Source organism: Sarcophilus harrisii, chromosome 2 (genome assembly GCF_902635505.1).
Source record: "Sarcophilus harrisii chromosome 2, mSarHar1.11, whole genome shotgun sequence".
Classification (NCBI taxonomy): domain Eukaryota; kingdom Metazoa; phylum Chordata; class Mammalia; order Dasyuromorphia; family Dasyuridae; genus Sarcophilus; species Sarcophilus harrisii.
This window is the reverse complement of record NC_045427.1, coordinates 593447438-593465131: the sequence shown is the minus strand read 5'-3', so window position 1 is coordinate 593465131 and position 17694 is coordinate 593447438. Positions and strand designations below refer to the sequence as shown.

The following is a 17694-nucleotide window of genomic DNA, read 5'->3' as shown; positions in this document are numbered from 1 at the left end:
CAAAATAAAGCTAGAAAAATGCAAGGACTTACAGCAAGGACAAATGTCTCCCTGATAACCCCAGAGTTAATCAGCAATACAAAAGCTCCCTATTGCAATCATGTTAGGTCCTCTGCAGTTGGGGAGCATCTTAGCCAGAGAATCCAGTTGGAGATGGACAGTTCACTGTGAGTTAGGTAGTCTGCAGTCATTTGTGCATTAAACTCAGCATCTGCTTATAGGGAATAGCAGTGCTCAAGATAGCTCTGCTGACCATCCTAAGAGGGGTACCCCAAGTCTGTCAGGGACTCGAAAGGGGGGAAAAAAGTGGGGCCTGGAGTAGTTCCACCTGTCCCCTCTCAATAGAACAGGAGCTGCTACTAGGATCCAGATTTCTAAGCAAATTATGCATGGTTAGACCAAGGCAGGCATCCCTGAACTTTTAGAGACATGATACCAAACTGCAAGGTCCTTTGAGAATGCTGAATTACTAATTAAGGAACTGGGGTTATAGGAGTGGAGAAACAGATCAGAGAGACTGCCAGTCCCAGGACAGGTGTATAATTTCTGGTTGTTTTTAAAAAACAATCCCCAAAACTGAGTCTGCCAGGACAATTCCAACAGAATAAGGGATTTCAAAGTTAAAACATAACCAGCAATTCATACTCCAGTAATTTTAAGCAAGGAGTAAAAATGAAAAAGACTGTTTAAAGGATTTCCAATTCAATCGGAACTTGTGAGATAGGGGGTGGGGCAAAAGTACCTAAGAAAAATACATCAGTTTCCCCAATTTCCTATCTCTTCCTCCATTTTTTTTTTTTTCATGGAAAGGAATTATCAAATAACCATCCCACATATAAATCCCAAGAGTAAATCAAAATTCCTATACATAACAGACTAACAGTAGGGTTTCCTAAAAATCCCTCAAACATAACAGCAATAGTTACACAATTTTAGCAATTTCTGTCCCAAATCTTAAAACACAGTAATATAGTTAAAATTTTAACAATAATTCATCAAGCACTTTCCCACTCCCCCATATTAGTCCAAATTACATCAGGAGCAGGAGCAATGGTCTCAATCTAAGCTGCTTCCGGCTGAGAAATAGGCAAAGGCACTCAGTCCAGGGAGGGGGATGGCTGTGGTGTGGCGTGCTGACAATCAAAGCTGTATGGTCCCACATATGGCTGTAATTTGACTAAGATCTAGAAAAAACACAAATCTAACCAACAGGTTAGAACAGACTGATACAAAAGGTGAAGAGGCCAGCATGAATGGGCCAGCAGCTTAATAGGTTTTCTTCACAGGACAGGAAAATGGTTGTCAGCTATAGTCCCAATAGATAAAACAGCAATTAGGCTTTTGTCCTCTTATTAGTTAGAAACCTTAAAAAAAAACCTTGAATATCCAGACACAATATCCAGTAACAGATAGATGACCAGACTAAATACTTATTTACCCAAATATTTAGAATATAATGATTACAGATAACTAGACTGGAAACAGCAAGGTATGACATAATTGAATTGCATTAACAGTTTCTATTGACCATTACTCTGATTATAGAAATCAGTCACAGTAGGAAAAAAAATGCAGGGACATAACTATAACATATCATGAGCAATCAAAACTGATCCCTAAGCTTTTTTTTTTTTTTTTTTTTTTTTAAAAAAAATTTTTATTACAGCTTTTTATATACAAAACGTATGCATGGGTAATTTTTCTTTTTTTTTTTTCTTTTCTTTTCTTTTTTTTTTTATTTAATAGCCTTTAATTTACAGGATATATACATGGGTAACTTTACAGCATTACCAATTGCCAAACCTCTTGTTCCAATTTCACCTTCACCCCCCCACCCCTCCCTAAATGGCAGGATGACCAGTAGATGTTAAATATATTAAAATATACTTAGATACACAATAAGTATACATGACCAAAACATTATTTTGCTGTACAAAAAGAATCAGACTCTGAATTATTGTACAATTAGCTTTGAAGGAAATCAAAAGATAGGTGTGCATAAATATAGGGACTGAATTCAATGTAATGGTTTTAGTCATCTCCAGAGTTCTTTTTCTGGGCATAGCTAGTTCAGTTCATTACTGCTCCATTAGAAATGATTTGGTTGATCTCGTTGCTGAGGATGGCCTGGTCCATCAGAACTGGTCATCATATAGTATTTTGTTGAAGTATATAATGATCTCCTGGTCCTGCTCATTTCACTTAGCATCAGTTAATGTAAGTTCTCCAGGCCTTTCTGAAATCATCCTGTTGGTCATTTCTTACAGAACAGTAATATTCCATAATTTTCATATACCACAATTTATTCAGCCATTCTCCAACTGATGGACATCCATTCAGTTTCCAGTTTCTAGCCACTACAAAGGGCTCCACAAACATTACTTGCACATACAGGTCCCTTTCCCTTCTTTATAATCTCTTTGGATATAATCCCAGTAGTAACACTGTGGATCAAAGGGTATGCACAGTTTGATAACTTTTGAGTATAGTTCCAAACTACTCTCAAAATGGTTGGATTAGATTCACAACTCCACCAACAATGAATCAATGTCCCAGTTTTCCCATCCCCTCCAACAATCATCATTATTTTTCCTGTCATCTTAGCCAATCTGACAGGTGTGTAGTAGTATCTTAGAGTTGTCTTAATTTGCATTTCTCTGATTAATAATGACTTGGAGCATCTTTTCATATGACTGAAATAGTTTCAATTTCTTCATCTGAGAATTTCTGTTCATATCCTTTGACCATTTTCAATTGGAGAATGGCTTGATTTTTTATAAATTAGAGTTAATTCTCTATATATTTTGGAAATGAGGCCTTTATCAGAACCTTTGACTGTAAAATATTTTCCCAGTTTATTTCCCTTCTAATCTTGTCTGCATTAGTTTTGTTTGTACAAAAACTTTTCAGTTTAGTATAATCGAAATTTTCTATTTTGTGATCAGTAATGATCTCTAGTTCTCTTTGTCATAAAACCTTCCCCTTCCACAGGTCTGAGAGGTAAACTATCCTATGTTCCTCTAATTTATTAATAATTTCATTCTTTATGCCTAGGTCTGAACCCATTTTGACCTTATCTTGGTGTCTGCGTTAAGTATGGATCAATCTAGTTTTCCATATTAGTTTCCAATTTTCCCAGCAATTTTTATCAAACAGTAAGTTCTTATCCCAAAAGCTGGGATCTTTGGGTTTGTCAAAGACTAGGTTGCTAGATCCCTAAGCTTTTAAAGGATAAATAGCTACTTTAACCCAGTTTTACTCCAGATAATTGTCCCAATGGAGCTTTAAAATTCCCAAATAGTATTAACTACAAGCCCAAAAAATTCTATCTCCAATAACAAATCCCATTAACCAAAGTTTCGGATAAATCCTAAACAGATTTTTACCATGACCGTGTATTGATACAAATCAGTTTGCTTTAAAATATCCAATACAATATCTCAAATTACATATTGTCCATAACAGAAATATTTTCAAAAGGGCAAAGAAAAAACTATTATTTTCAGAAGCCTTTTAAATAATGGACATAACCTCAGGATACAATCATTACAATTAAGTAAAACTTATACAGAATATCCTAATTCCACGTAAGAGAATCCGAAAGATTCTAGAAATAGCCCTACCAAATTATGGATCACATTTATGACCATATTCTTTAACCAAGGAAACCATTATGTAGCCAAGAACCAGGTGGCTACAACTTGATAAAAAACGGGCTGGAACACACTTAGTGGGGAGGGAAATTCCATGTGACCACCCTTCCCCCCCATTCCACCTCCAAAGAGTCAAGGGGGAGGGAAGGCAAGCTAAACTTCTCAGAAGTAACACCATCGGTGTCTTATAATTCTGAGAATCCAGATGCTAGCACAGACAGAACAGATAAACAGATCAGATTATATCCTAAAACATCCAGATTTACTCTTCAGTGGCCGATTCGGAGTGTCCACCATTGGGTCATAGTTGTGGCTGAAAACTGCTCTCTTTCCCAGAGATTCTGGAAACAAATCCAGAGACCCAGCCTCTCTAGGCCAAGAACCCAGATCCTCAACCACTCCAACGCCCAAGACAGAGAACCAAAGGTGTCTAGTCTCTAATCCTACTCTCATTTTCTAAAATCTTGGTGTAACCTCCAAAATGTAATGCCGGAGAAACTGAGGCAAGATAGAGCTTAGAGAGTTTTAATAGTTTATTTGAAAGGGAGAAATTTACTGGGAACAAATGGATCCATGGTTTGGTGCCAGGGCTGAATGAGACTATCATCTCCAAGAATCCAGTAGCGAATGTCAGATACAAGATTCTTTTATAGGGTAACAAGAATGATGACACAATGGGGGAGGTACCTGGGATAGGGATGACCTAATGGGGGAGGCACCTGGATAGGGATGACATAATGGAGGGAGGCATCTAGGATGGTACTTGATATTCTAATGATGTTTAAGATATAAGATGTTTATCCTATCAAACATTTAAAAGAGAATGATTATAGCCTGAGGTCTTGGGGTAGAGTAACTGAGGTAGGACAATTAGGGAAACTGGGTCAGGACATTAAAAGAGAACTGTGGCACAACAATATTTGTATGACACTTAGTATAATGCCTGCACAAAATAAATGCTTATAATCTTTCCCTTTTCCTTCCCCTAAAATAGATGGAACAAAAAACAGTTGATTCCATGACACAGCAAGAAATATTAGAACAAAATCATAAGATTGAACAAATAGAGGAAAATATAAGATATCTGCTATAAATGATTGACCTAGAAAACAAGAATTTCACTGCCATTCCTTAAAAAACTATGATTTAAAAAAAAATCTGGATATTGTACTTTAAGATCAATAAAAACAGCAAAAAACAGAACCAGAAGACAAAGAACCCACCAGTCTTCGGAAAGGAAATCCAAAAGAATAAGTCCTAGAACTGTCACTGCTAAAATTCTAAGCTTACTTAGCAAAGAAAAACTACAGTCAGTATGCAGAAAGAAGTAGTTCAAGTACAAATCAATAATAGCTAAGACTTGGTAACTCTTTTTTTTTTTTCATGACCAAACCGTTATTTTGCTGTACAAAAAGAATCAGACTCTGAAATATTGTACAATTAGCTTGTGAAGGAAATCAAAAATGCAGGTGGGCAAAAATATAGAGATTGGGAATTAAATGTAATGGTTTTTATTCATCTCCCAGAGTTCTTTCGCTGGGTGTAGCTGGTTCAGTTCATTACTGCTCCATTGGAAATGATTTGGTTGATCTCATTGCTGAGGATGGCCAGGTCCATCAGAACTGGTCATCATTTAGTATTATTGTTGAAGTATATAATGATCTCCTGGCCCTGCTTGTTTCACTCAGCATCAGTTCGTGTAAGTCTCTCCAGGCCTTTCTGAAATCATCCTCTTGGTCATTTCTAACAGAACAATAATATTCCATAATATTCATATACCACAATTTATTCAGCCATTCTCCAACTGATGGGCATTCACTCAGTTTACAGTTTCTAGCCACTACAAAAAGGGCTGGACTTGGCAACTCTTACAATGAATGAGAGTAGCTATAATAGATGATGCAATGCAGTATTCTAGAAGGCAGTCCCCTACAAAAATAGAGTATAATCCAAGCAGAGACAATTGATTTTTAATGGAATAGATGTCCAGGTTCTTTTTTTTTTTTTTTTTTGCATCTCACATTTCTTTTATTTTCAAAATACACAGATGGTTTTCAACATTCACCTTGCAAAACCTTGCGCTTCAAATTTTCTCTCTCCTTTCTTCCCCACCCCCTTCTCTAGACAGCAGTGTACATTAAACATCTGATTTTTTTCTTGTGCAGCAAGATAATTGTGAAAATCACAATTACATATTTCCACAATTATCTTGCTGCACAAGAAAAAAATCAGATCAAAAAGGGAAAAAATGAGAAAGAAAACAAAAAGCAAGAAAACAACAAAAAGGTGAAAATACTATGTTGTAATCCACACTCAGTTCCCATAGACCTCTTTCTGGATGCAGATGGCTCTCTCCATCACGTCTATTGGAATTGGCCTGAATCATTTCATTGTTGAAAAGAATCATGTCCATCAGTTGATCATCACATAATCTTGTTGCTGTGCTTAATGTTCTCCTGGTTCTGCTCATTTCACTTAGCATCAGTTCATGTCAATCTCTCCAGGCCTCTCTGAAATCTTCCTGTTGGTCGTTTCTTATAGAACAATAATATTCTATAACATTCATATTCAGCCATTCTCCAATTAATGGCCATCTACTCAGTTTCCAATTCCTTGCCACTACAAAAAGAGCTGCTACAAACATTTTTGCACATGTGAGTACTTTTTTTTTTAATGATCTCATTGAGATATAGACTTTTGTATTGAAGTTGGATCAAAGGCTATGCACAGTTTGATAGCCCTTTGGGTATAATTCCTAATTGCTCTCCAGAATAACTGGATCAGTTCACAGTTCCACCAACAATCATTAGTGTCCCAGTTTTCCCACATCTCCTCCAACATTTAGCATTATCTTTTCCTGTCATCTTAGCCAATTTGAAAGGTATGTAATTGTACCTCAAAATTGTCTTAATTTGCATTTCTCTGATCAATAGTGATTTAAAGCATTTTTTCAGATGACTAGAAATGGTTTTAATTTCTTCATTGGAAAATAGTCTGTTCATATCTTTTGACCATTTATCAATTGGAGAATGAGATGTCCAGCTTCTTAAGCTGTGATTCTCAATCCCACATGAAGTCTTGTAATTGTGGAAATCACAAAATTATGATTTATTATCAATAACTGTCTGATTTGTATGACATTTCATATACCTATATATCTGGAGTCATGTAAAAGTTTCTCTGGCAAAAAGGGGTAGCTAATGGAAAAAGTTTAAGAAGCCCTGGAGTTGAGAAGGAACTTTGAAATAAAAGTACAGGAGTCCAGGGAAACCTAGAAAGATAAATTTATTTGAGCAGAGAGATAGAGCTCTATGTGGATATAATGCCAACATTCTAATGGAGAAGAAACAAGTGTCTCTTTAGGACCTTCAGGTCTTCAAAGTGTTTTGAGAGAATTGAATACGAAAAATAAAGGAACTGCTGGGGATGAATGTTCCAAAGGTTTGAAGAGGGTAAGGAAAAAAGGAAGGTGAAAGAGGAAGATTCTAGTTAGCAGGAGAGGAGGGGGAGTTGCAATTTCTCTTAGTTAGGGAGTATGAGAAGAATATTATATGAAAAAGAAAAGAAGGAACATGGGGAATAAGCCCTGGATGTATCTCACATTTAGAGGACAGAAGTGCTGAACTTGCTTCTGGGCATGTGCACACTAACTATTTGGTTTGGAAATGTTTTGAAATTCACTTTTTTAAAAAAAGTCAAGACAAAGGAGGTGAATGATTCTGGAGTGGGGGCAGCCATAAGCAAAGCAAATTTATTTATGCTTAAAGGAAGTTTAAAAGAAGAGTAACTAGAACCATGAGGGTGTCCCATGAATTGGAAAATGGTTGATAAATCAGTGTGATGGGATATCACTGCACTAAGAAATGATGAAAGGGAGGACTTGAGAAAATCCTGAGGCAAAACAAGGCAACAAGCATCACTACTGTGCTTTAATTGTGGCCTGTTTGGGAAATATGGGGAAGAAAGAATAAAGTGGAAAAAGTGCTCAGCATAGTACAAAAGAACAGCCTATGAGGAAGCAAAGGAAAGATGAGTACTCATGAATATATATATATATATTTTTTTTACTATTATATAGCCTTTCTTGAACTGGTAATTTATTGTTATATATTTTGAATCCTCCTTAATGTTGTGCTGGGCATATGACAATGTTCTCTCTCTCTCTTTCTCTTTCTCTTTTAAAAATTTTCCTTTTGTTTTTCTCTTTTCTATTTTTTTTAAATTAAAAAAAAAAGCATTACTATGTGTCAAATACTGTGCTAATAAGCTCTGGGTCTACAGATACAAGCAAAAGGAAAGTTCCCTCAGAAGGAACTCACAAATGGGAGAATGACATGATGGAGGGATGTTCAAGGGTAAGAAGGTTCCAGGAACAGAGAGAGGATCCAAAATGAGAAGGCAGCTAAGTTGTGGTAGCAAGACTCAGAGTCAGTAGCACAATTGGTAGGGAAGTAAAAGTACCATGTACTGATACAGGGCGAAGTGAGTAGGACCATGAGAGTATGTCTACAGGGACAACTTCCCGGAAATCTGCTTTGAAAGAATTAAGACCATTGAATAATGCCATGATTTCAAGGTTGGTCATGGCGTTATTCAATGGTCTTAATTCTTTCTCCAGAGGAACAGTGATGAAGAATGTTACTTACCATCTGACAGAGCTGATACTCAAGGTGCAGAGACATGGATTTTATACTCTGTCTATTCTCTGGGTTGGTTTTGCTTGACTATGCTTGTTTATTACAAGGAATTCTTTTTTCTTTTTGTTTTAATTTGGATGGGAGGAGAGAGCATTAACAATACTAGTTAACAATTTGAAAAGCTGAAGGCCAATGAAACAATTTTAAAATGCACAGAAGAAAATAGAAGGTAGTTCAGAAGGAAACACAGATAAGTACAATAGTTTTAGAAGTAACATGGACTTAGTTATATACGTTTTTGTGGTGGTTGTTAAAAAGCAAGATATATGTTTTACCTATATTGGATTGCTTGCTGTCTTAGGGAGGGGGGAGGTAAGAGGTAGGGAGAAAAATTTGGAACACAAAGTCTTAAAAAACGAATGTTGAAATTATCTTTACATGTATGTGGAAAATATATTGAGAAATAAAATAGTTAAAAAGCAAGGTGCATGAAATGGGGATTCACAGTTTTATATATATTTCTTTTTGTATGCTGCTGTATGTCATAACTATATGACCTTTTTTGGTTTTTAAGTTCAGAATAAAAATTTTTGAAAATGCAATCAGAGGTATGGCTTATAAATTTTGATTTGTAGGGATGCAAAAGATTTTTTGCTCTAAAAATAGCCATGTTAACAATTATTCTCTTTTGAAAATCTAGTCTTAAACGTCCCATATTGATATGCAGGAACCTAGGAATGACCACCAACCCTCTTCTCCATATGAGAGATCCATCGGAGCCAGTGAGAACATCCTTAGAGAATTGCTTCTTGTTACAGTGAAGAACTCCTGCAAGGACTGCCCTAGTCACATTGGTCTAACTACAGTTACTCCATTTAGAAACTGGAAACCTCCTGCTACAAAAGCAGATGTTGGCTACCTTAGTTGGTGATGGTAGCCACATGATCAACAGCAGATTAGCATCCTCTCAGAGGGGCCCAGAACCAACCTGACAAGGCTTTCTGGGCTGTCACATGTGCCACAGCTGCTGGGTTGAAGTAGATGACAGATCATTGCTTGTTCTGGTCCTTGGGTCATGATAGTCACAGTGTTAGTGATAGAATTAGTGCCTTCCATCCTAACATAGCACTGACATGCCAGGCATTGTGCTAAGCACTTTACAGTTATACTTCTATTGGATCCAAAAAACAACCCTAGAAGATTGCTGTTATCAAGGGATCCAGGCTCACACAGCTAGCAGGTGGCTTGAGCTGGATTTCAAGTGTGGTCTTCCTGACTCCATACTGAGTGCTGTATTGGGGCTGTCCACCCTGAAGTTCAGATTCTTGGTTAGAACTACCTTCTTGGGTGTTTATTATAACCATATATTGAAAGCAGCCAGAAAGGACTTGAGAGGTCATCTGGTCCAACCTTCTCATTTTGTAGGTGAGGAAATAGTCTCTGAGGAACTCAGTGACTTGCTTAAAGCCTCCTAAAACCAGATGGAAAAGAGCAGAGGGAGGATTTCAACCCAACTTCTAGTTCCAGGGTTCTGTCCACTGTACAAGTCTCCTCTTCCCATCTTTCAATCCTTGTTGCGCTGAAAGGGGAGCCAGTCACAGCCTCCTGCACAGTTCTTGTCCATGCACTCATCTAAGTCTAGTGGATGCCAGTGCAGCGCCCAGGCTTGTATATGCCTATGATACCAGAACAACACTTTCTATAAAAGAAGCAGTTAGGAAACATTGGCTAATTGTTTGTTTGTAATCCTGGGGAAAATCACAATGGTATTTGGATAGTAGTCGATGTTTCAGTACTCACTGTATTAGACCAGAGATAATTAGTGGAGAAAGACCTGGCCTTGAAACTGGGAAGCTGGATTCAAGTTCTGCCTCTGAGGTATACTGGCTATGTGACTTTGGGTCCATAACTTTCAGTAGAAAAATGAATAGAAAGTAAGCATTTATACAGTGTTGCCTGTGTACCAGACACTGTACTAAGGACTTTTGCAAATATTACCATTTTATCCTCACAATAACCTGTGAGGTAAGTGCTATTAGCTATTATCATTCCCATTCTACAGAGGAAGAAACTGAGGCAAACAGAAGTTACGTAGTTCACACAGGTCACACAGCTGTCTACAGTTGGATTTGAATTGAGGCCTAGCACCCTTTGCACTGTACCACCTAATTGTCAACTATGGACACATAAGATTTATCTATAATGTTTGTCTCTGTGACTTTATCAAGAGTAGGGGCTCTCAGTGTGGAAATTTACCTTTGCTGATGCGGTTGTATTTTATAGCTTTAGGGAATTGTCTGCCTCTTCATCGTGATCTCTCTGCATCCACTCATTTCTTTTTTACCCTTGCATCTTTTTTTGTCAGAATCCATATCCTTTGCTTTTAATAAACAGCAAACTATAAAAATGGAAAGTGCTATGCTCTTGAGTCATAATCACTCTATACTGTATATTATGTCTTTGTGGAGAATTGTTTTTGTGTCAAAACAAAATAAATCCATTATGCCACAATCCCTCTTTTATTCAGTCCACCAACGCATTTACAGTTCTTTTTGACTACAACTTTTGGTCCCTGTCTCAAAAAGTATGTTATAACAAATTTAGCTAGGAGCTCAGGGATTGAAAAAGGTTCAAAATATTGTTCCCTTTCTACTTGACTGGAAATTAGGAAACTTGAGCCCATTCCAGTATTAGCGATAACTGGATATGTACCCAGGACAAATCACTGAGCCTGTCTGCACCTCATTTTTTTCAGCTATAAAATAGGAGTTCTTGCAATCATTGTTCACCCCTTGCTGTGAGAAGAAAATTAAATAATGCTATGTATTGGAAAGTGCTTTTAAGAGAGTAGAAGTTGTTATATATATTGTTTTATAATATTTCATTATGATTGATTTAGGATTGGGGTTATTTTGTTTTCGAAGGCAATTGGGGTTAAGTGACTTGCCCAGATTAAGTGATTAGTTTAACAGCTAGGAAGTGTTAAATTCTGAGGCTGGTTTTGAATTCCTAGTGAACTCCTGGGCCAATGCTCTATTCAGTGCTGAGATACCAAGCTGCCCCAGGGATTGGATACTTTGATAGGGCCTTCGAGAAGGCAAGGTTTGGATACAACTATCTTCTTGCCAAAAGTTTTAATTTTGTATTAGGAGACCTACCCTGGGCCATTTTGCAAGGAATTTAGTTACTGCACCATCAAAGGTATTTTGCTTACATTTATCTTTACATCATAATGCATTTTTGCCTTTAAAATAATTAAAAACACAAATTTCCCAAGATATTGTCATTAAGGAGATGTTGGAAGATTCAATTGTTTAAAATTCCCAAAGCTCCCTTTGTATTTAGTCAACATACTGAAGATATACTCTCTAAGGTTGTTATAGCATTGTCCTCAGTCTATTTTCATCTTTTGGCTTTAGGTGACCTGGTAATTCTGGATGGCCCTCCCATCTCTGGCTGGCAAGAAGGTCGAAGTTGCTGGGGCACCAAGGGCTTTTTCCCATCATCATGTGTACGAGAACTTTGCCTTTCCTCCAGAAGCCACCAGTGGGAATCTCAGAATACCCTACTTCACATGCCTGAATATTCAATGGGCCAAGCCCGGGCACTGATGGGACTTTCTGCTCAGCTGGATGAGGAATTGAATTTTAGAGAAGGGGATATAATCACCATTATTGGCATACCTGAACCAGGCTGGTTTGAAGGAGAACTTGACGGCCAAAGAGGTATTTTCCCAGAAGGCTTTGTGGAGCTTTTAGGACCCTTGAGGACAGTGAATGAATCTGTAAGTACAGAAAACTCAGAATACATCATTAATGGTATGTTAGATGTACCTCATAAAAAGAAGACAGAAGAAGATGAAAATGAATTGGGAGCTTATGGTATTGCTCTCTATAAATTCCAAGCCTTAGAGCCCAAAGAACTGGATTTTGAGGTGGGAGACAGGATCCAGATTCTGAGGACATTGGAAGATGGCTGGCTGGAAGGAAAACTGAGGGGCAGGACAGGCATCTTTCCTTACAGATTTGTAAAATTGTTTCCTAGTCCTACAGTGGGAGAACCTATAGGTATATCCCAGGAGAGCTTTCAGAGTAAGAATTCCATAGCTTCTTTGAGCAACCTGGAGACCTCCTTTGTAGTCCATGAGAAAAAGAACAAGCTTCACGAACATGATAGAAAGGAATCCACTTGTACTGAAGCATCCATTTTGTCTCTGAATCATCTGACTTCAGATTGTGAAGAAGATAAAATTCTTTTCCAGGAAAGGGAGAGTATGGGTGAGCTTCTAAGAATCCCAGAAAGGGGCCATGATGAGACTCCTAACAGAAGCCTTCTTGAAACTGATTGCACAAAATCAGTCAATGGCATTTTCTCACAAACTTCAGTTATTTCTCAGGCCCCAAAGCAGAAAAACCAGTGTTTCCACAGTACAGAAGAGACCGGGCACCCAAGTTCAGAAGGATGTTTTAACACTCTTCCTTCAGAAGCAAAGGACAGGAGTAGCTCTTCTTTATCAATCCCAAAAGGATGTTCTCTGCCCCAAACCCTTGGGGGTCTTGTGAGCACTCTTCAGAGCAGTTCTGTAGCTTTGGGCTCTGGACTATTAAAGTCCAGCCAGCCAAGCTCTAAGCCTGATGATAAAAGTGACTGGACTAAGGAGCAGCAGCATAAGACGGGAGAGCCTTCCTCCAGCTTTAGCGGCATATCAAAAAGGGATGAGTTCCAGAGTAGTCTGCTAGCCAAGGCAGCTGTCACTACAGCATCAGTCCTTGCGTGGGGAGAAAGCAGCACTGATCTGGATTCTAAACTAACTGAGCAATTGGTACAATTTGAGAAGAGCCTGTCTGGATCCAAGGCAGAATTGGACAAGAAAATATCCCGGCACTTTTCCATCATGGACTTTAGCTCTGAGAAGGACATTGTCCGTGGTTCTCCCACTCAGCAAGAGCCACCTGGAAGGCGGAAGGCCCTGAGACCACCCCCTCCCCGCCCGTGTGCTCCAGCCTCAACCCCTCCACACTTGGTGGCGGGCCAGAACCCAAAATCAGAATCCCCCTCCCTACCAATGAGGCCCTCCCGCCCAGCTCCTCTTCCTCCTTTGGCACCACAGAGGTTGAATTCAGCATCAATCAAAGGCCATCCTCCTGATCATCATTACTGTGATACGTTAGAGAAAGAGAACTCTAGTTATCTGGACAGAACCCTGGACCCAGCTTCCCAGTGTTCCTTTCTGCTCGTCAGAATTCAGGAAATGGAGCAGGACCTGGAGGAATTCAGCAGGACTCGGGAAGAGCTGAACCTGATGCTAGAAGAAAAGCAGGATGAAGCACTGAGGGCAGGGACACTGGAGAACCTGGAGTTGTGTGACTATCACATTGAAAGGCTGAATATGGAACTCCAACACCTTCGAGGTCAGTAACATGGAATTGAATTGTACTTGTTTCATGATACATTCATGTGAAAAGTTAGGGCTATGTTCTGATTTCTCATTTACAGAGATGAGTTACTCTGCTGTTTTACTTCTGGGTCTTACACAACTTTAATTGTTCTCAGCTTGCCCTTCTACTTAGGGAAGCCTGTGAAAGTGACTTAATCTCTTTCAGCCTCAGTTTCCTCATATAAAAGTGAAGAACCTTGTAAGGAAATTGGTGGGGTTTTTTTTTGTTTTTGTTTTTGTTTTTTTTTTTTTGGTAAACTTTAAAGGATTATATTGATACACAGGTTATTATCATTTCCACAGGGTTGTTCTGAGAAAAGCTTTTTGTCCACTATGTAAATGGGTCCTTTTTATTAGCTTTGACTTGGTAGTTGGCTGACTTCATTTAGCCCTTCATGGAATCTAATCTCCCTTTATTAATGATAATTCCATAAAAATGGCAGGATCTATGTATGGTGCCTAAGGATAGAATACTCTGATTATGTCTTCTATCAATCTGACTGCAAAGTCAGTAAAGAAATGTGTGACAGGATCACCATAGTTCAGTCTAACTCTGTTTTCCAGGTTCAGAAAGTCCATTTTAAAAGACTATCCAGGTATAATCCAGCCCTGAAAAGTGATTCATACTAACCATACTGATAAGAAACTATGTAAACTAGTATGCTATTTTTTAAAATAGCTTTTTATTTACAAGTTATATGCATGGGTAATTTTTCAGCATTGACAATTGCCAAACCTTTTGTTCCAACTTTTCCCCTCCTTCCTCCCATCCCTTCCCTTAGATGGCAGGACGACCAATACATGTTAAATATATTAGAGTATAAATTAAATACACAGTAAGTATACATGTCCAAACCATTATTTTGCTGTACAAAAAGAATCGGACTTTGAAATAGTATACAATTAGCCTGTGAAAGAAATAAAAAATGCAGGCGGGCAAAAATATAGGGATTGAGAATTCGATGTAATGGTTCTTAGTCATCTCCCAGAGTTCTTTTGCTGGGCGTAGTTGGTTCAGTTTATAACTGCTCTATTGGAACGATTTGGTTCATCTTATTGCTGAAGATGGCCAGGTCCATCAGAATTGCTCATCATATAATATTGTTGAAGTATATAATGATCTCCTGGTCTTGCTCATTTCACTCAGCATCAGTTCGTGTAAGTCTCTCCAGGCCTTTCTGAAATCATCCTCTTGGTTGTTTCTTACTGAACAGTAATATTCCATAATATTCATACACCACAATTTATTCAGCCATTCTCCAATTGATGGGCATCCACTCAGTTTCCAGTTTCTGGCCACTACAAAGAGGGCTGCCACAAACATTTTTGCACATACAGGTCCCTTTCCCTTCTTTATGATCTCTTTGGGATATAAGCCCAGTAGTAACACTACTGGATCAAAGGGTATGCACAGTTTGATAACTTTTTGAGTATAGTTCCAAATTGCTCTCCAGAATGGTTGGATGTATTCACAATTCCAATGTACAATGTATTAGTGTCCCTGTTTTCCCACATCCCCTCCAACATTCTGCATTATTTTTCCCTGTCATTCTAGCCAATCTGACAGGTGTGTAATGGTATCTCAGAGTTATCTTAATTTGCATTTCTCTGATTAATAATGACTTGGAGCTTTTCATAAGGCTAGATATAGTTTCAATTTCTTTGTCTGAGAGTTGTCTGTTCATATCCTTTGATCATTTATCAATTGGAGAATGGCTTGTTTTTTTATAAATTAGAGTCTCTATATATTTTGGAAATGAGTCCTTTATCAGAACCTTTGACTGTAAAAATGTTTTCCCAGTTTATTGCTTCCCTTCTAACTTGTCTGCATTAGTTTTGTTTGTACAAAAACTTTTCAATTTGATATAATCAAAATTTTCTATTTTGTGATCAGTAATGATCTCTAGTTCTTCTTGGGTCATAAATTCCTTCCTCTTCCACAGGTCTGAGAGGTAAACTATCGTGTGTTCCTCTAATTTATTTGTAATCTCATTCTTTATGCCTAGGTCATGAACCTATTTTGACCTTATCTTGGTATACGGTGTTAAGTGTGGGTCAATGCCTAGTTTCTGCCATAGTATGAGGTTTTAAACAGTTAGCAATATTAAACTTATAATTTGTCTGAAGATATCTATCTTGCCTGAGAGCCAAGACCCATTATGCTTCCTGGTGGGTAGGTCTTTTGCATACCAGGTTATAGATGAGAAAGTTGCTTGCTAAAATGATCTTTGCCATCATTTACTGAGGTTGAATTTCCTAATAAACCCAATAGAAGCTATTTGTTGATCTGTAGGTATAGACAAGAAGAGTCCTACAGTACTAGTAGCTGATATCAGGTAATATTTTAGGTTGGGAAGCATAAACCAGTTGGTTATATTTACCTCCCAGGTATGGACAATGGAGAGAGCATATACTTCCATACTCAATTATATTTGTTCTAGAAAATTATAACTTAAAATAATTGTGCAAATTATTTAGCTGCTTGGCTGTGGCACTCACTTTCAGTGACTTCTTAGTGCCTCCGGACATATTCCTCAGCTTGGTATTGAAAGAAAGGCTTTTACAATTTGGCTCTAGCTGGCATTTGATATTTCTTATTTCACATTACTCTCCTTCCCACACTACATTCCAGCCAAACTGATATATTTGCTGTTCTTTGAATTCAGCTTGCCTTTTTTCCATCTCCATCCCTTTGCACATGTGATGGTTCCCTTTAATCTAGGACATATTCCCTCTTCCTTTCTGCCACTTAGAACCCCTAGCTTCTTTAAAGGCTCCACTTATAAGCTATCTTCTGTGGGAAGTCTTTCCTGATGCCTAGGTAGCTAGATTCTGACTAGCCCCAAATTGTCCTGTGTATAATTATTTTATGTCTGTATTAATATATGTATAATATTTAATATCATATATAATATAACATAATCTACTAATATAGTTATATAGATATAGATAGCCTTTGGGGCAGCTGGATGGAGCAATGGCTATGTTATGGGCCAGAACTCTGTACTTGAAATAAGGATTCTTACAAGGTGCTAATTCAATGGAATTGATAATACAATGGTTATCTAGTTTAGCATGGTGATTAATAGTTCTCTAGTTTAGTATGATTGATTTAATCTTACCACAAATAATGGTTCCCTAGTGATATAATGATTGGAAACTCAGCCAGGATCAAACTCAGAGGAGAGAAGTAGGAAGTGGGAGCTGGGAACTCAAGCTCTTGTAGCCAGGGAGAGAGATTCACTCCATCTCACACCACCAGGGTGGCTGGCCTGGCCACCTACATTTCCTCCACTGAGACCAAACTAGCCTGTGCCCCGGGCAAGGAGAAAATAAAGAATTTGGACTTTAACACCTGGCTATTCTTGTGGTAATTACTTTGTTGAAACTAAAGCTATTCCAGAGACCTATAGAAAACCAAATAGAACACTACATGGCTAGATATCTATATAATATAATCTACTAATATATATCTATAATATAGATATAGATATCCTTTGGGGCAATTGGATGGAGCAGTGGATATAGAGCACCAGTCCTAGAGTCAGGAGGAAGACCTGAGTTCAAATGTGGCCTTTTATACTTCCTAGTTGTGTGACCCTTGGGCAAGTCAGTTAACTCCAGTTGTCTTGCCAAAAAAAAAAAAAAAGAAAAGTATATAATATCCTTCCACAAGAATAGAAGTTCTTTGAGGACAGGGACTGTTTTTTGTTTTTGTATTAATACCTAATTGATAATTAATGAATATTTATTGGATTGGCTTCCATAAAGAACTATAGAAAGGTTTTCAAAAAAATAAAACTACCTAATGAAGTTACTTTAATGCCCTAACCTTGATTGTTATTAAACACCCTAGTATAGCAGAACACATCTTGACTCTGGCTTACTCTGAACAGCAGCTCCAGGCTGCAATTTAAATATGAAAATTTGATATTCATTTTTTGGCTACAAAAAGCATTTCATGAAT

The 17694-nt window shown here is 37.8% G+C and overlaps 1 protein-coding gene across 2 annotated transcripts in view; it reads left to right on the top strand.

The window, feature by feature from the left end:
- The window catches only part of DNMBP (dynamin binding protein), a 115924-nt gene that overhangs the window by 39013 nt on the left and 59217 nt on the right, over nucleotides 1-17694 (top strand). For both annotated transcript variants that reach the window (XM_031956246.1, XM_031956245.1), the window contains one exon: nucleotides 11710-13701. In XM_031956246.1, coding sequence (XP_031812106.1) covers nucleotides 11710-13701 — 1992 coding nt within the window. The remainder of the gene's footprint in view (nucleotides 1-11709; nucleotides 13702-17694) is intronic.